The sequence below is a fragment of the Bactrocera neohumeralis genome, chromosome 4 (genome assembly GCF_024586455.1).
Source record: "Bactrocera neohumeralis isolate Rockhampton chromosome 4, APGP_CSIRO_Bneo_wtdbg2-racon-allhic-juicebox.fasta_v2, whole genome shotgun sequence".
Taxonomy (NCBI): Eukaryota; Metazoa; Arthropoda; class Insecta; order Diptera; family Tephritidae; genus Bactrocera; species Bactrocera neohumeralis.
In genome coordinates, this window is record NC_065921.1 from 17,560,641 (window position 1) to 17,581,064 (window position 20,424).

The following is a 20,424-nucleotide window of genomic DNA, read 5'->3' on the forward strand; positions in this document are numbered from 1 at the left end:
ATATAGCCCAGAGAAAAATATATATATGTATTTATAGTTCATAAAGTTACACATTCTTTGTACACAAAAACAGAACTTGTGTAATGTATGAAATTTAAATGTGAAATGCGAAAAATAGCAAGTTAGAGTTGTTTTCCATTTGAATATATGCTATACATACATATGTTTCTTTGTATGCATGTACATAAAATGTAAAACAATTAAAGCAATGACCAGTCTAAAGGCAATGCTAAATTAAGAACTCTGAATGAAACGCATCATATCTTTATTCTAGCTTTTGTTGTAAAGAAAACTTAATTAATAATCAAAATGTTTTTTTTTAATTCCACAGTTATCGTACGCCATAAGCATAAAGGGGGTAATAATTGTTTTTGTATGAAATACTTAACGGTGCACTATGGAAAAATTAAAACTAAATATTATTTATCGACTTCATTAATGTGCATGCATGCCTGATTTTGTATATATAAAATTTGTTTTTGACAAATAATACAATTTTTCGTACGACAACCGTTTTTTGAATTTTAATTAGGGTACAATGTATGTAAATTTTTCTAACAAACAGCAAGAAGGACATAATAGCCTGATACAACCGATTATGGCAGACATTTACTTTCACATTTCCTTAAAATTATTAAAACTTGACAAAAACGAGAAACTAAATTAATTTAAAAACAGATTTGGTAAAATTAAAAATGTGTTTCCATGTGTGTATGTATGTATGTTTGTGTTCACTTAGTTTACGTCGCTCATTTAAGTTATGTTGTATCCAGCACTTCAGAATAGAGTTGAAATGACTGCTCCAATATTTCCGCTGTAACCTTCCCTCAATTTGAGGCCCACACCTTTACCATAACAACGAACGAAGAGGGCACGAACAAGATTTAAACGTTTTTCGCGTCTATTATAAAAATAGATTAAGATTCCCTTTTATTAAATATAAATATTATAAGATTTAACTTACTCAGTCTTGTATCGATGTTCAGTTGGTTTCGGTGTCAATGATTTCTCTTGTTCGCCATTACTAGCAGTCGCGGTGTCTTTCATTGTAGTTGGCAGTGTAGTATTACTTGTGTCAGAACCATGACTGCTTGCAGCACTACTAAAACTAGTGCCACTTATATTGCTGTCACCGCTTGGATTATAAGCACTTGGACTGCTATCTACGGTATCGCTCCCACTATTCTTTGTAGTGCTGCCATTGGAGCGTCTACTAGATTGAGTACTGCTGTTTGAATTCACTGAACCGCTCTCTGAACGTGTGGCAGCATGATTACGCATATAACTACCAGCTGCAACGGAATCTATGGAGCCAGTTTCTGTCACTAAGTGCCAACTGCTGTTGGATGATACGGATTCTTGCCGTTGACGCGCCGAATTTGCACCTGGCACCGGCATAGGACTTGTGCGTGTACTATATTGGTAAGATCATATATTACGAACTAAAAGATGTTTACACAAATTTGTAGATATAGTTGAACATACCGTTTAGAATTAGGCGAACGATTAGGAATTGTAGTATTATTGGTCGTTGTTGCTTGTGGCGATGTGTTGGGTATTGTCATAGCGTTTAATGTATCAGTTACTTGCAAATCACAGTTGGAAATATTTGAAAAACTATCATTACTATCATGATCGCAGGCGGCTAAAAATAGTTCTCTGAAAAGAAGTGAACAAAATTAAAATAGAGAAAAACTAGGTCTGTTTTAATATGCATTTTACTCTCTTAAAGCGGCATCATCTTCCATTTTTAGTCCGAGCCCACAACTACCACTACTGCTGGTTGTTTTTGTACGTTTTCTATGAAACAAGAAACGAAAAAAAACATTAAGAAAATGGTTAAATTACTAAACAAAAATAAAAAAAGAAAAGAAAGAAGGTAACTTCAGTTATACCGAAGCTATAATATTTCTCAAAAATACAAAAGATTCCATACACGAACTTGATTTTGATAGGTCAGTTTGTATGACAGCTATATGCTAAGGTGATACGAATTAAACAACTTCTTCGGAGATTGTACCGTTGCTTTGGAAAATAATTCACGACGAAATTCGTTAAGAAGTCATGTCAAATGAAAATGTCAAAACTGCTTGAAGAGGAGTTCGTTATGTTTCTTAACCGGAAACATATGGGCATCGTATGTAAATATTCGACCGGAGACATCAGCAAGCCTATAATCCGGAGTGCAGTGTTCTGCATGGCTGAAGCTTCTTCGTCTGCGTTTCACTGCATCCGGACCATATCGGTGCTGCGAAGTTTATGAACGGCCGACCGATTGCAATGTACATAGTTGCCAACAACTTTTCTTTGTATTTTCCCCAGGCTGTCTAGCGTTACGCAAAAAATCTTGACTTATTAAGAATCGGAATTTTAACATCATAGACTGCAAAGTTAAGGTATAGTCTCTGTCTATATGGTCGCTGTGGATTTAGTGGGGGAGTGTTAGGTTCCTTGCAGAGAAGAAATGAGAAAAGTCGGAGAGATAGCCATTTATTTCATCGTTCAGTTTGTGTGGCAACTATAGTGGTTCCATATCGGCGGTTCCGACAAATAAGCAATTAGGGATAATGACGTGTGCAACATTTCAGATCGATATCTATTAAACTTATGGACTAGTTAGAGTATATGTATATACAAACAACTGGGCATATAAACCCTGTTTTAACCAATATTTAAATTTTGTTTCACTCTTCACTTCTTTCCTCTCTAAATTTCCGAAAATGTTGTTACGTTATTTTGCATTTCAGGTGACGATATGTATATACAAACAACTGGACATATAAACGGTAGCCATATCCGTACTCGACTAAGCTGGTCCTGCTGATCATTTATTTGCATACATACTAGTACATACATATATGTATATTATAGGGTCTCCGACGTTTCTTTCTGGATGGGCTGTTGATATTCTAATGTATAATATTCTATTTAACCTGTTTTTTATTTAGTTACTAGGTAGTAGGAAAAAAATTCTCAAATAATCCAACTTACCTGTGCTCGCCTAAACTGAATTCTTCGCTGGCGATATATTTCAGCATGTGAAAACAAAAGACTATAATATCTTCGCCACGTTTCTCGCGACTTGGAAGTTGATGACCAAATAAATACCAATCGTAGGCCAATGTGAAGTAAGTAATCTGTGTAATATCTAGTGATTGATGTATAAGACCGTCCGCCCAAAGCGATAAGCGTATCAAAGAGATGAACAGTGGAGTGCGATCCCAACCGCTTATACAATGTACCAAAAGGCCACTATTCTCTTCCTGCACATATTTAAGCATTGCCTTAAGATAATTTTGTGTGATCACCACCACATCCCAATTGCGGTATTCTTCCCAGTTTATGTCAAGATCCATTGCGGGTCCGATTTTCGGTATACTTATGTCGGCATTGTTAAATGAACTTTTCCAATTGTAATGCAAATTAGGTGCAGTATAATCATATTCACGAAATGTCTTAAAGAACTCACAACCGGGATATGGCAGGGCGAGTAAATTGAAATTTTTATAGTTATGCTCAGGATCGGCTTTCTCCGATGAGGATATGCTACAATTAAAAAAATATTGTTAAAAATACATATGTATATACATACTTATTAGGACAAAAAATAGATTCGATAACCCCCAACATTAACTCTTAAGAAGTAAGTTAGTGCTAAGTTCGAGTGTAACCGAACATTTCATACTCTTGCAACTTGCAAGGATCAAAGCCGGCGAAATACTTATATGTGTTGCCAAACTTTATATAAAAAAAAAGCTGTGACAGAATTAAACATTTATTATTCGACGAAATAGTGTTCAATCAAATTTGGTATTTTATTAAGTTATACAGTTAAGTTTGTCCGAAAATTAATAGGACTGAGTCGATTTAAAAAAAATATTGAACCAATTGTACAATTTTATAAAAACTTTCAAAATAGACTCCTTCTGCGTCGATGCAGCCCTGCCAACGCGATTTTCACGCATTGAAGGCGTCACAGAAAGCATTCTCCGGAAAAGCCTTGAGAGCCGAGGTGCATGCTGCTTTCAGGCAAGGAAACAAGGAAAAGTCCGTGGGCCACATCTGAGGAAGCGTTGGGATGCCGGCCTTGGTTAGGTATCTGTTCACAAGAAAGGCGATGTGAGGGTTGTCGTGGTGCAACTTCCAATCGGCTGCGATGTCTTGTCGGACCCGATTGACTCTTCGTTTGAGTCTATGTTCTAACGACCGCTGCATTTTCGGCTTGCACCACTCACAGAAACACAACGCGCGAAAATATTTGTCCTGTTTTTTTAACGGTACTTTTGCGGGAATGCACTGAAAACGGTGTTTCATTAGTATAAAAGTGAATCACTTATGATAATGGGCGCATTATCAAGTTCTGGACAGTACTCTTCCAATTCCCTTCTTGCGAATGAATAGTTCCGTATACCAGGAAGTATTAAAGGCAAATTTACTACCCAGCCACAGTCACCCGCTTTCTCTTTTCAACAAGACAACACCGTTTTCAGTGCATTTCGCTTACTATGTTCAATAGAAGTTGTCTGTGTCCAGGTGGTAACATGGTTTCAAGACATCCTGATAGTCGGAAAGTATTGTTTCACAGACGTTAACGTCGCAGTTTTTGGAAAAAAATTAAGTGATTCTGGAACCAATCGAGCTTTTTCTTAGACCTAAATGATTTTTCAAAATGGTTTTTACTGATCCTTCCGATATTTCAACGATGCTAGTAAGATCTATGACTGCTAAGCTTCGATTCTCAAGCACCAATTCCTTTATTTTATTGGCGTGTTTATCATCAGTTGATGTCGATGGCCGTCCTGGACGTGGTTCGTCGTCAACGCGACCCCTTTTGAATAATTTCTACCAATCAAAAACACTTGCTCGCGATAAACAATTACCACCGAAGTTCTTTTCCAATATTCTAAACGTTTCGGCACAAGAAATTAGATTCCGATTTTATCTATTTTTCCAAAACCACATACTATTAACTTGCCACATATTAATAAAATGTTTTTTATTAGTTATATGGGGGCTAAGTCAAGTTTTCGACCACAAAGATACACTGTTATTGGTAAAACACGTTCTCTCATTTTCATTTTCGGTATAAAGCCACCCGGACGTTCGAAAATCCTTATATTAGTTATATGGTGAATGGAGGATGGTTTGACCCGATTCAACCAATTTTTGACACACAGACATACCATTGTAAGGAAATGATTATTTCTGAATTTCAATTATATAGCTCACACATTGATAGGAATTATTCGTGCATAGTTTCATCCCGTTTCTATTAATTGCTTCTTGATTTGTACACGGGAAAGTGAAATAGTTGAAAGGAATTTAAAATTGAGTTATATGTGAAGTTGGTGTGGTTAGTCCGATTCTGTCATTTCCGCACTGTGAATGTGATAGGAATGTTATGTACCAAATGTGGTTGTAATCAGTCGGGCGGTGCCACGCCCATCGCGCAATTTTTACCACGGCTCCCATAAAGACCTCTCATATCAATACATATAACATTTGCTATAATTCTATGAATACCTACAACTGAAATACTTACGTTACAAAGAATTTGATCTTCCTTTGTTCAACCATCAAATCGGCGATAGTTTTGATATTGAGCGTATTTAGTAGGGCAATGTCACTTCTGATCGATTCGCTGTAGGAAAATGGTGATGGCGAATCATTTACTAATGAATCATCCGAAGAATCAGGATTTTCTTCGGGATGCGTTCGTTGTTGTGTTTCGTTGGTAGTACCCGATGTTATGTAATCATAAGCGTAACGAGAATAAGTTTCCTGCACCACAGATACTGTAGCTGATCGACAAATGTACTGGCCACGAAAATATATAACAGGCGCAACGAAGCGTTGACGACATCGTGCATATCTGGCACGAATTATAAGGTCACGTATTCTATTGGCATCATACATTTCTTCATAGATGGTACGCTGTTTTGGCGGACGTTGTGGTCGTGAGACGGTAACAAACGAGTGAATACTGCTATCGCTATCACTCCCATTCCCTGTGGAGTTATCACAACCATTGCTATTATCATTTTCAAGTGTCGGAGTAATGCTGCGCGGGATGCTTCCATTGGAATGACGGTAGGGTTTTCGACTTTTAGCATTGCAGTCACTGCCATTAGGACTTTCGAAACCGTTTGCGCCGTTTGAATTACTCGTGGTGTTCGGCGTACTATCCACGGCTGTTGCCACGTGGTCATGTTCAGATTCGGGCACAAAAATGGTTGGCGGGTAGCAGTCAGTAAGTACGCCACCAGTATTATCTATTTGAAATGTATTGTAGTCAAGGCTCATCAGATACTCGCAATTATGTAGGATAAGCTCGTCCTACGGAAGAAAAGAATGTACATATGTATAGATATGTATGGTTATTTTTGCCAGATATTTTTATTTCTATATAATTAAAAAAGTGTTGAATGGGCCTATCATTTAATAAGCGTAAGATAATTGCATTAGCTTAACCTTTCTTATCTTCAATTCAATCTTAAATAAAATACTCAGAACCATTGTACTCGAAACTTCATTTACTGTTCTTTTGTTGGATATATTTCTATAAACTTTCCCATTTCAGAAATACTGTGTGTATGTATGTATTTACATAACATATATAAAATAAAGTGTTTTTTCAAAACGACGCTATAAAAGTATACCAATAGCGACAGTAAACGATGCCATATTTTTCCCGCTGTTTTGACATTTCTCTTCAGTAAGTTTTCCATTTCATCATGGAAAGATGTGCGATAAAACAAGTCGAAATTATTAAAATTTACAACCGAAATTCGGAATCAGTGGCCTCAACTTTAAGAGCGCTACGTCCAATTTGTGATCGTCATATAGTCCAGTCATTTAAGCTTAAATTAGGTAAGAATCTCGGAATTCGATATACCCATTTATACATATGTCTGTAAATACTTGTATATTGACATATAAATGGGTATATCGAAATCCGAGGTGAACTTACTATAATGATTGGACTAATAATAGTCTGTCAGATCAACAGTTGAGCGTAAAGTGGAAAAATTTTAATCCACAGGCACAGTACAAAATGTTCTCGTGCCAGTGAGACAAAGAAGTGGACATAGTGTCGAGAATATTGCTGTCCCTAGCGCATCAATTGAGGAAAACCCATATCAGTCTCTCACACGTCGTTCTACAGCGTTGGGCATCTCTGTGACGTCGTTGTGGTGAATTTTGCGATAAGATCTTGGCCTACATCTTTACAAGATCAAACTGACGCAAGAACTCAAGCCACTTGACCACCAGAATCGTCGTATGTTCGTGAATTGAGCTGAGCAACAACTTGAAAATTATCCGGATTTAAATCTTTAGCAATGACGCTCATTTCTGGCTGAATGGCTTCGTCAATTAGCAAAATATGCGTTATTGGTCAGGCAGCAAGTCACACGTACATATGAGGCACCATTGAAACCCGAAAAAATTACGATATGGTGTGGTTAATGGGCCGGCGGCGTCATTGGGCTGTACTTCTTCCATGATGATCAAAACCGTCATGTTACTGTAAATGACAATCGCTACCGCTCAATAATAACCGAATATTTTTGGCCTTAATTGGATGATATGGACTTGAACAATATGTGGTTCCAACAGGACAATGGGTATGACGATCAACATGTGGACCAATCAAAATCCGTGATCACCGGAAATTCCATCGAAACTGTGCGTGAATTCATCAAAAATCAGCCGAAATTCATGGAAATGGAATTGAACATCTCCAAAACATCGATTTATCGCATTTTGGCCGAACATTTGGGCTTCCAAAAGGTGTGTGCACGGTTTGTTCTGCACAAATTGACTGACGACCAATTGCTCAGAATCCAACACTCAAAAGACGCTTGTGACCGATTATTTGACTAGAAATCACATTTTAACCATTAACCACTCCCCGTTTTCATCTGATATGGCACCGTGCGACTTCTTCCTTTTCGGAAAAATGCATTTGCCCATAAAAGAAAAGCGTTATACAGACGTAGAGGCCATTCAAAAGGCTTGCACCGACATACTGGTGGCCATACCGGCCAACGAGCTAAAACACTCGTTCGACATGCTTTTGGACCGTGCAAAAAGCTATATTGAAGCAGAAGGAGACTATTTTGAATAAAATAAGTTGATTTTGCCGAAAAAGCCATTTGCTCTGTTTTGTTTTAAGTCCTTTTTACTTTGGAACAAACCTTGTAGGACTAAGCAAAGGTTCAAATTTTGCATTTGCGCCAAGAGGCAAGTAGTCTGAAATACACACGCAATATATTTAACAAATCAGCCATAATACGCAAAGTACATTATCCCACATATCTATATATGCATGTATATATGTATGTATGTATGTGCGTTTGTGCATCCATATGCATATTAGGAACAACAACCGATATCATATATAAACCAGAAATACTACAACGCTATCCACGAGGTCAATGAAATGTTGTTGACTTTGAGATGCGACAACATTCCGGAGTATAAAAAGGTACATAACGCATTAAAATCAGAAAGTCTGAAGCGTGTTGGGTTGCATATTTTACAATTACAAGCGCTTATTAATAAAACGCTTGGCAAATCAGCTTGCATATTTCTTGGAATACTAGACGAAATAAGGAAACAAGCTCTAATAATAATAAACAAATTCATTTTTATAAAACAGGAAAAGATTTTGCGAATACATAGTCATACTTATTTTCTTGGTGTCAGAGTCAACGCGCATTTATTATGTTTTTTTAAGTACAGTTGCTTTGAAAGCATTCGGCGAGCCTTCTGTGCTTGAAAGCCGCACTATATAAAACGCCAACAACTAAAAGATTTGCGAATTCGCATTTTGCACACATTTCGTACACATTTTGTATAAAATATACATACAGTTTAATTTAATGCACGTAAAACTGTACTTTCGTAATTTATATATAGTTATATTTGTAGGTCTATAGAGATAAATCACTATAGCGCCGGCAAAATTCCGGATTAACCGGTTTTATTACATTGTTATATGTGCATTTTTGTATGTAGATACATATGTACATACATATGTACATTTATAGCTGTCAGCTGCCGTACGCAGTGAACGTAAAAATCGTCAAAAGTACGAGGCAGGCAGACACCGGCGAACAATGACAGCGGCTGACACGTGTTGCATTATTCGATAAAAAGAAGAGTAGACATTTTAACAATTTGCAATTACAGTGCTTTTACAACAATGTTCTACTAAAAGCTAAGAAAAAACAACGAAAACTACCAGACGACTACAATCAAAAAGAACTATTCGCTGCATACATATGTACATACGCCCATCGAATGCAACAAAAATCACAACAGTAATCAATGCCACACCCTGCCCTGTGGCTTGCATACATAGTGCATGTATTTGGATGCACTTGTTGTTGTTGGTGTTGTTGCATTATTAAGGCCGCTGTCTCAAGTCTAAAAGGCTAAAAATAACAAAAGTGTGATATACCGATCGACTCGTGCTCACTTATACAAGTACACAAATGCAATGATAGCCATCACACGATGAACTCTGCCGTACACTCGTTTAGCGAACAACAAACAACTTTGTTGATAAGTCAGCAACAGCGCAAAACCCTTGGTTGACGAGGTTGGCTGCGGCAACCAGTTCGAAAGTGTGGTGGCAATTTTCTGTTCGTTTTTATTTTTTGTGTAGCACGACAACGACTAAATGACGCCGCCGCTGGCGCAACGTTAAATGTGCGAAAAGTAATGCAATAAAAAAAAAACACGAATTAAAACGAAATAAACAAAATTAAAAAGAATGCATTAAAAGCACGTGAAGAAAATAGTCGAATGCATTTGGCAGTGCGAGCAAGCCCACGAGACAGTGGTACAGACAACAGTCCTTTGTTGTTCACTGTATATAAAAATCTGAACAAATTTGAACCGGACTGGTGCATTAGATACCCTCAAACCTCATTAAATATTGGTTTCCTTGATTTTTTCCTTTTCGTGTAAAGTTTTAACTTCATAAGTAAATAAGTATGTATGTGTTTGGCACCGATTTTTACCCAAGGAAAACAAATTTAACGATTGCTTGAAATTTTATGCTTCCATTGGAATCACGGCTATATATTTCAGGGAGTCTACATTATCTACAAGTATTTGGAATCACGGCTAAATATTTTGGGATATCCACATTATTTACAAGTATTTGAGTGGCACAAATCATTCAATGTAGGCCCTGAAGTCATCGAAAATTTGCCGCAAGTGAGTCATCCAGCCAACTCTGGTAATGGCGGTAACTTCGAAAAAGCTAAAATCTTTTAGTTGAAAATCGTCATGTTAGATGAGAGATAGCAGAGACATCTCTTATGGACTATGAATCGACTCAACACATTTAGATGCGGGAGTTGACGTCGAAACAGTCCATTCTAGTGAATGTGGCTCCAATAATGATCCAATAAGGCCATCCCAGCCGGGGTTTATAAAACCAGTGTATGGAAAATTTAATTAAATGTTGGTATGCTGGTATTGGTTCAGGAATCGGGATCGAATCAGATGGTAAACACAAAAGCAAATCAATCAATCACAAGCCAAATCAGGTAGATCCTAATTAGACCAGATTCCTTTACACCAAGAACAAACTAAGTGGTCCACGATTTTCGTAACCTGAAACAACTGTTCATACATTGGATCGACAAAGCAGCAGTCAGAAGAAGACGACGATATGGGTTTCGGTTCGACAAAACAGCTCAACATTAAAGTTGAATGTATAATGTTGAATGAATAATAGATCGTCATAAAAAAAAAATTTAACAGCAAAATAGAACCACTTGGCAGTGATCCTCGATGATCATTGTTACATGAAATATTTTTTTGTTTTTGAGATATATTCAATGATATTTTATTGTTTGGATATAACTGAGCCCACTGTGCTCTTTGTGTATGCCGTTTAATAACACTACCTAATAAAACTGAATGTGCTGGCGTCTTTATACATACTACATACATATGTATATGCGAAACACATTGTGGGCAACCAAAGTTTATAAACGTCATACACTGACACGTCATCAGTGACAGAAAACCACAACGCTGCAAAAGCACAAAAGCAAATGAAAAGCATCAACAAACCACTAATAAGCCGACTGATGCCCAGCACAAGCTTGTTTATGTACGCTCAATGCAAAACAGCCAAGACAACTGTTTAAGAGTATATGCATTATGCAAAGGCACGAATGAGTGAGTGTTTAGCTGCATTGCCTCGCCTTAAGTGAACAACAATGCAATCGCTGTTGTCGTTCTCGTGTATTGCCATTTAATGCAGCAGTGCCACGCTCCAATCGCAACGGGCAAACTACAAACGCTTCTGTGTGCCTGTTACTGCGTTTCAGCGATAGTCTGCAGCAATGTTCGCGCACTACTTTGCCATGGGTGTATGGTCGCCTCACAGCACTGCACTACTACTGCTGCTGCTGCCGACGAGTGCAAGTAGTTTCAATAGTTTTGCGAACGCAGGTCGGTGGCTGCGCTAGCTGACTATTTGCCCGATTATCGCTCGAGTTCTTCGTGCCTCTTTTTGTGACATAAATACCATGCCGCGGTTACCGACAGCCGGCGTTCATCGACACAGCAACAGAAATGCAATGTAGTAAAACGTGGAATAAACTATACAAAATATATATGTACATACATATAGGTATGTGTAATCAAAAATCAGTTCGAGGCGTAGCCGCATCGGTTACGGCAAGTCGTGAGTTGCGCGAAACCCGGATTTTAAAGACTTTTCAACTGCTGGGTAAACAGCAGCAGCAGACGCATGCGCTCGCTACCACAACACACAAGACTGGGTTGGCCAGCGTTGTATGTAGCTTTGCTAAAACTTCGCGTTTTGTTTGGGCTCGTAACTGCCAGCTTGCCAGCTATTATGGCTAAATGCCATTGACTGTGCGACCTACACCCACCCGGCCAGCCGCCATCTCGGTACTCTATGTGTCTCGTTTACAAGGCGTTATTTGAAGCTGCAGCTACTAGCTGCTACAATGGAGCTACTATTTGCGACTGTGATGCCGTTCACAGTCGCACTGCAAAGCGTGTTGTCTAGTTGCTGAGTTTAATTCATTTCTTTGGCGTTGAGAGTTTGTCGGAGTTGAATGGCGACACACTTTTTGAGAAAAATACTATGCAACAATGCGGTGAATTTGAAGTCATTGTCGGTCGGTTTTATTTTTGTTTCCTCACTCTTGGTAGCCATGAATGAAAGACAAATCAGTCGGTATGTGTATCGTGAGTAAGAGTACAAGCAAAGCTATTGATGGCCAAATTTGTTATGCAAAAAACCGGTTTAATGCGAGTATTTGTATTTGCTGCACTTAAGGCAGTGCCACTGTAAATGTGCTAATTTTTAGACGATTAATTACAACAATCAAAAATTTAAATAAATATAGTAGACATGCACATACTTGCAATAAAGCAAATAAAGTTTAAGCGAACAGTTGCTAAAACTCTGGTTTGACCGTAAAAAAAGATTTAATTAAAAAAGTATTTTTTAGCCTGCAGAGGTCGATGCACTGACGTGGAATGCATTCAAGCGGTTGGTTAGTGATTTGGATAGTTATAATTTTAAAAACAAATACTTCAATCAAATTTTGTTCAACAGATCTCACAAAATTTTGATGTCATATTCGTAGTTGTTGTAGTTCTTGGCCAGATGAACTCCGGGTCAAATCAGGTAACGGAGATCCGGCTGTCGTAGGTATTATGGAACAGGTAGGTAGGTAGAACATCCTTGATTTCATTTAGAGAAATGTTGCCGAGTCAACTGACCTTGGGCGCATAAATATCCAGGTCCGAAGACCCAGCCGTCATGGGTCACATTCCTAGCCTAAAGCAAATATGAATAAAATATTTAATAAAACTGGCGAAAGTTCCTGATGCAAAGAGAAATATGCACAACTTGAAGATCTCAACTAGAATAAACCGAGTTAATCTTGTCGTGGTATTCTCTATTCATTCAACACTTATGTGATGTTTATATAGACACCTGACTCAATACCACAGAATCGGCATGGGGATTATGAGCCCAAGAACAAAGCTGGCAATGCCCATGGGCAAATACTCCAGCAATTTTCAAATAGAAGTATTCGCCATCATACTTAGGAAAATACCTATTAATCAACATATAGTAATTTACGGCGTTCGCCAGACGGCACTGAAGGCAATATCATCATGCACATCAAATTGCAGATGGTATGGGAATGTGTCAAGAAACTAAGTGTCGTAGGCGTACGGAAAAGAGTTCGGCTACTTTGGGTTCCGAGACATACAGGTATTGAAGGAAACGAGATAGCAGTCAAGCTTGTGATTTTTTTACAGGACACCGCAGACTGAGTAAACATATGCCCAAAATAGGGCTGAGTTCTAAGGAAACTTGTCGGTTCTCTGAGCTAAAGCCCGAAACGCCGGCGCACATATTGTTGGAAAGGAATGGGGTGACTAGAAGAAGGCTGACGCAACTAGGACTCATGCAGTCGAAGCAAGGTCATATCAAATCCTTCAATCTCTCAAAGATCCTAAATTTTCTTAGAACTTTAGGGTTGAATGAAATAATGTGAAAGATTTAGAGAGCACAGTGGTCTTATTGTCGCGGTGCATTTCCTTCCTATTCATCTCTACACACCCAAAAGCACCTTGTCACATGAGTAAAATTTGTTCAACGTAAATAACCGCCGCTGTGCCGTTCTAGATATTGAATGACTTAACGCTTCCATTGAATAGGATTGAAGTAAATATTCACTCAATACCGCCAAGCCCAAATTATAGTTAAAAGGTTAATTTTATCTGATTTTTGGTTGGATTGCAATAGTTATCAATTAGGGCATCCAAATTAATTGGAATGTGTAGTGAAAAATTCATTGAAATTAATTTTCCGAATACGTGCGTGAACGCACGTACACGTTAGCATGTAAGAAATTAAAAACAAAAAAAACATATGTATGTACATATATACATACATACACAATGTGTATATGTAAATAAGGGGCATAATGTCTTCAAACACAAGTTCTCAACATAATGCAATCAAGAAGTGGCCCAGAAATGCTTGTAAATAAATACCTTTATGTAAATGTTATTACATGCATACACACATATGATGTATTTATATTTATTAAGCCCACATAAATTGATAAAGAAAGTGGAACGCAATGTTGTTGACTACAGATAGTTGTACGCGGTATCTGTACATACAAACATATCTTTGTGTATATAATATATACTGCCTTTATCGCCTATAGGGCAACTTTATTATATCGAATGGCCAAACCGAAAATATATTGAATAATTTTAGCAATATGCTATAGTGGTCCGATATTGGTGGTTCCGACAAATAAACAGCTTCAAGGGGAGAATGACGTGTGCAATACTCCAGATTGATATCTCAAAAACGGAGGAACTAGTTCGCGTATATATAGTATATATATATTATAGGGTCTCCGATGCCTTCTTCAAGGTGTTACAAACTGTATAACCCTGTTCATGGTATAAAAAGGCACAAAATTAATCTTTCGTAGAAAAATTTTCAAATTGCTAATTTTTATTGCAAAATAATTCAAAAACTATTATATTCTACGTTGTTGTTGTAGTTACAGAAAATCCCAAACAAAAAGAAAAATTTTGCGACTGATGTGCTAAGAGGGTTGCGAGGTATTTGAAGTGTCCTGATTACGAATTTGAATTCAAAAATTTGCCATCACGTTCACCAATTTTATGTCATTTTTGTAAAAGTGTGGTGGTTAAAAATTTGTTAAGAAATTTTAACTATCATTTCTGGTTTCAGCAACCCAAAATTAGCAAGAAACATCTACTAACATCACAGTCGCAAAATGGCTGTTAACTAGTGTAATTGTTAAACACATTCGCAATCAGAGGTTAAAAGGTAAAAAATCCGAAAATTTGAAAATTAGAAAATGTCAAACGTTCGTGCATCAGCTAGCTCAAATCCGAAAAATATACATAAATAAGAACATAAATATGTTTACAATGTAACCCAGAAACGTGGCATTCAATACTAGAAATGACAGAATAGTATAAATATGTATATTGAAAGCGTAGGGAAATTGTATTAACGTCCACAGCGGCATGTCACGTATTCTGGCAGCCACGTAACCGATATTCGATGCATTCGCTCAAACAGGTGGACTCGAACAAATTGAAAGTGAAATTTACGTCCTTATATATATATGTATGCAAGTTTTATTGGGTGTTGAGTGATTTCCGCTAGAATAGAGATATCTGTGTACATATGTACATACATATATATGTGCATATACAATTTTTTTTTTATTTTCACTTCTTTGTAAATATCAAGTGAACCAGGTTGAAGAAAATACTATAGGCAAGATAAAAATTTTAATTGATATACTCGTGAATATGTGTGTATGAGTATATGTAGTCACAAATCACAAGTACTTATATCATATACATATATAGTATGTACATACATACACATAAGTACATGTATTTTGAATTTGTGCAATTGCTTTGTGATTTTTGAAATTTTATCAACAATTAAACGAACCAGCCCGCCGCATCAACAACGTACTAACCACATCACCAGCCAACCGCAGAGCTTTGCGAATATATGGTCTTTTGCTGCCACCTATTTATAACTCTGTTAGCGACCAGATAGGACTCGCCCGCCTAGCGGACTTCTGCCTTCGTACAGCGCAGGGGTACTGTCTTGTGGAAATCATATGCAACGTACGCACGAGGTCACATTTAAAAGCAGACATAGCCTCGAAATCCCACGAAAAACATTTAAAAATAGAAAAGCTGCATTTGTTTTACACAATACTGTATATATTTATAAATAGCAATGCATACTATATGAGCATGTGCAAGTATATATACATACATACATGTGTAGCTACACCAAAACATTAAAGTATTGGAACGATTAGCTAAAATGCCATCATACCTCTAATATATGAAAGTAAGATCACCTAATCTGATCAAGAATTATATTACCTAAATATGTTTATCGTTCTAAACTTTGCATACGCATAAATTAATTTTTGATTATTTTTTAAAAAACGAAACCTTTACTTTTGCGACTAAATGTAATACATGCATTTAAATATTTGTGTATATTTTTTTTATTTGATTGTGAAACAGCTGCCCTTGAATAGTGAAAGTGGTAGCGATAAAAATACCTGCATACATATGCACACACGTGCTTTGGAATGCGATAAGTTAAGCTTTGTCAATTTTATTGTTGGTAAAATACGCATTTTGCATTGTTTAATAAAATAAGCCAATATAGCGCAGTTATATATTGCAATGTTATAAAACATTTTCAAATATGTATTTCTGAAATCATTTTTTTTTTTTTCAAAAATGTATTTATTACCAAAAAAATGAAATAGCAACGATAATTATTGCTTGAATTTTATTTATTAAGATCTTATGTAAATTCAAAAATTACGAAAATAAAATAAAAATTAGAATAACATTAGATTAAATTTGACACCGACTGATGCCTTTAAACTGCGTGTGTAAAATAATTTCGATAATTTTTCTTTTAAGATTGTCACCTTCATTACGTTCGTGTGAAGTTTGATCCAAATATTTCAATTATGTTTGACAGCTGTTTGTTTCCGACGCAAAGAGTTTGTTTACCAATTTTTGTTAAAGAAAAGAATTTAACAATGAGTTTGCATGAAATTTTGTGTTTCCAATTGAATTACAGCCGCGGAATCGTTGAAAATGTTGCTGGAATGTTTTGTGAAGTCGAGGGTTTATGAATAGGCTTTTAACAAGGGTATGGAACTAATAGAATATTAGGCGCCTATTTATAAAAAAGATTTGTATTATAATATAGATAATGTTGTTTTTTGTCAGTCCGAGTAAAATATTATCAGATAGACACACTTTTCTTGTACTACAAGGTGCATTCCAAAGTAAACAAGACTTTTTGAATCTAGCTTAGAATATGCTATCTTCATGACATTTCATCGTTTGGAAATGAAGTTATTGCGTTTTAAGTTTCAGTATGTTTGTTTTATCGGTGCGAAAATGAGCTTCGAACAAAGAGCCAAAATTAAATTGTGTTTTAAAATTGGTAAAACTTTTACTGAAACGTTTCAATTGATGAAACAAGTTTATGGCGATGGCATCCTATCCCGGAGCAGAGTGCGCGAGTAGTTTCAACGTTTTCAAAGTGGTCGTGAGGACACAAATTACGATCAACATGTGTACCAAACAAAATCCGTGATCACCGGTGATCGAAACTGTGCGTGAATTCATCGAAAATCAGCCGAAATCATAATTGAAATTCATGGAAATGGGATTGAATATCTCCAAAACATCGATTTATCGCATTTTGACCAAACATTTGGGCTTACGAAAGGTGTGTGCACACATTGACTGATGACGATAATGCGCCGTCTCATCGATCGACGCTTGTGACCGATTATTTGACCAAAAATCAGATTTTAACCATTAACCACTCTCCGTATTCACCGGATATGGCACCGTGCGACTTCTTCCTTTTCGGAAAAATGCATTTGCCCATGAAAGGAAAGCGTTATGCAGACGTAGAGGCTATTCAAAAGGCTTGCACCGGCATATTGGCGACCATACCGGCCAACGAGCTAAAACACTCTTTCTACATGCTCTTGGACCGCGCAAAAAGCTGTATTGAAGCAGAAGGAGACTATGTTGACTAAAAAAAAAAGTGGGTTTGCCGAAAAACCCATTTGTTCTGTTTTTTTTTAAGTCCTTTTTACTTTGGAACGCACCTTGTATGTACTTCATCTGACGTATTTACCTCAGAAATGTAGACAAGGTGAAAAATTTGATTAAAACTTTTTTCATAATATCAAAAGCTTAAAACTTACAAAATTTATAACGACCTCAAGCAAAATTACCGCATTCATTTTGCATTATGCATAAGTTATTCGCATACATACATACATACATATGTATGTACAGTATATACAACAGTTAATGTAATTAATTTTAATTAGCAACATATGTATTTAAGTATTCAAATTTAATGCCTGCTTAACACAATAAGCGCCGCTGATAACCTTCTGCCCATTCGCTCAAAAGTTACTGTTGGCATTTCACCGCGTGAGTTGTTGCTAAATACCTATATAAATATGCAATTTCATATTCCCGCACATTATTCATACATATGTACATATCTAGTATATGAAACTTTTACATACATACATATTTACACTTGTTGTGTATTTGCTTTTTAAGGTTTTTTGTTTTTATTGGCTTTTGCATGACGACAGCAAATGATGAAACAGTTAGTAGGCGCCATAACGTGAAATTTTACATCTGTTATTTTTCAGTATAAAATAAAAAAAATAAAAAATGATAACTGTTGTACCGCAAGATTTAATTCGCTTATCTACAATACATTTTAAACAAGTGTTCACCGCACGCATACATACATACATAAGTATGTGTTTATTACATACTGTGTGCATCTGTATGCACAAGTGCATGTGAATAACCGACACTAGACAACCCCATAGGTATTACAACTAGATCTAAAAATCGTTGAAAATGTTGGAAATCGAACTAATCAGTAAAGCATTAGTTTATACAAGATATACATACATACATATGTGCTCCGAGTAGACCCTACAAATTAATTTAATGTAAATATAATAGCGGAATCTTTGGAGTATTGGTTCTAAACGAACATAACTTTATTTTGTATTATTTTAAGAAATTAATGTACATTTGCTGGTCTAGAACCATTAGCACACATTTTTCAAAATATTCATGTCTGATTTCTTAGAACACACTTTAACTGCATTGCACATGCTCATCAATTCATACTATGTACATACATATATAGCCGCACATGCATACATACTGTAAATAAGTGCAAATGTATGTGATTGGCAAAAGTGGGTTGTTTAGGCGGCATTTATGACGTTTGCGACATAGCGGCGCCAACACGACCGTATACGATGTGTGATATGCCGGTAGCCGAGCATGAAACGATGAAATCGTGTGTAAGAACGCAAAAACGTGACTCTTGAATGACGTATTCGTGGTACTTATGCAAGTATGTGGCTTTTACGCCTAAAAGCGTGCCACGCTGTTCTTTATGATTTCTTAACAATTGCCGCCATGCCACACGGTAGATAAACGCATCTCATGTAATAATCGCACATAAAAGATTTAAAAACATAACTTTAACACGTATTTACAAATAACATTATAACTATGGGTAAACATATTTTAATTCTAATTAGGTAGTATTATAACCTACAATTCGATAAATCAATGTTAAACTATGGTAAATAAAAGTAGACTCACTAATGATCCAGGCTCAGTTGTAGAAGCATCGAATGCTTTTTTTGAGAAAACCGACAGCAAATCAACCAAATCCGATTCAACAATGCCCACTTTAACTTTTAAACCCGACTCTTTTGCCATTTTAACTCCACACTTTTCCTTTGCTTCATCCACCGTCACTTGTTATACCTTGCCTGCGGAAATTGTCAGGCTTAATTTTAAATTTTAACACAAATTCCAGCTGCTAAGAATTATTTTTGTAACTTAAAAACTCAATCTAAACAAGAATATATTTTAGCAATATGGGAAGCGTCTGCTACATTCAGAGACCATTCTCTAATGTTCGATGTCAAATGAAGCTAACAAATACCGTACAAGACTGTACTGAGGTATGCAAAATATTAAACTGTTTTTTTATTTTTCTTATTTTTCTTGTTGTACATGTATACATTTAACTCAATAACTTTTTTTTACTGTATTGGATGTTTTTTTGGCACCGTTAGTTTTATATTTCTTTTCAAATATTTTTTTTGCACATTTATGTTTATTTATATTTGTAGGTATGTATTTGTATATTTGCTTTTTTTGTTGACGTAATTAGGAATAAAGTATTTCATTTTGTATTCATATGCCCCGCACAACACTAATTTCGGTAGACTCGCGTTTTTCACAAGTGGAGCGTAGCACATTACCAACTCTATGAAATAGTTTTCCTGATATATTTCAAAAGATCGCACGTTTTATATCACTGACACCGTATTTATTCGATTAACACAAAATTATTGCGGATACAAAAATTGTACTTAATTCCAATTTGTTTTTTGCGTTTCTAATTAAAGACAACCAGGGGTAAGCGTGTTCGAATTGGTATTTCGTTGGCAAAAGCATAAACGAGAATGACAGCAAATAAAGTAGGGGAAACAAGTCAAAGATAATCCACAGGGGCGGTTCGAAAATTTTTCTGACACATACGCGAATGTCATACGAAAACAAAAACCATAAAAAGTGATGCCCTTCACATTTGTGGGATCTATGTGTTTGAATACACTGTAACATATGCGGTGATGAAATATTATTTTTTCCAAAGTTTTAACTAATATCCGGACCTATCGATTTCGGTTAGTTATAACTTTCTCT

At 36.3% G+C, this 20,424-nt stretch overlaps 1 protein-coding gene across 1 annotated transcript; it reads right to left on the reverse strand.

Moving 5' to 3' along the window:
* Positions 1-248: 248 nt before the first annotated feature.
* On the reverse strand, positions 249-20,153 carry LOC126756803 (myotubularin-related protein 14). Its single transcript, XM_050470201.1, has 7 exons — positions 19,309-20,153; positions 5,543-6,336; positions 2,992-3,546; positions 1,723-1,800; positions 1,486-1,659; positions 965-1,414; positions 249-901 (listed from the first exon to the last, which is right to left on the reverse strand). Exons 1-7 carry the CDS (start codon positions 19,426-19,428, stop codon positions 778-780), a joined length of 2,295 nt encoding a protein of 764 aa, XP_050326158.1. The 5' UTR covers positions 19,429-20,153; the 3' UTR covers positions 249-777.
* Positions 20,154-20,424: the final 271 nt, after the last annotated feature.

Bases quoted from the DNA above. Each gene is read 5' to 3' on its own strand.
- LOC126756803 (XM_050470201.1), bottom strand. From the start codon at position 19,428: ATGGCAAAAGAGTCGGGTTTAAAAGTTAAAGTGGGCATTGTTGAATCG. The intron at 1,415-1,485 runs GTATGTTCAACT...TTACCAATATAG, and splicing joins CGTTCGCCTAATTCTAAACG to TACACGCACAAGTCCTATGC. The intron at 902-964 runs GTAAGTTAAATC...TTTTTATAATAG, and splicing joins GAACATCGATACAAGACTGA to ACGCGAAAAACGTTTAAATC.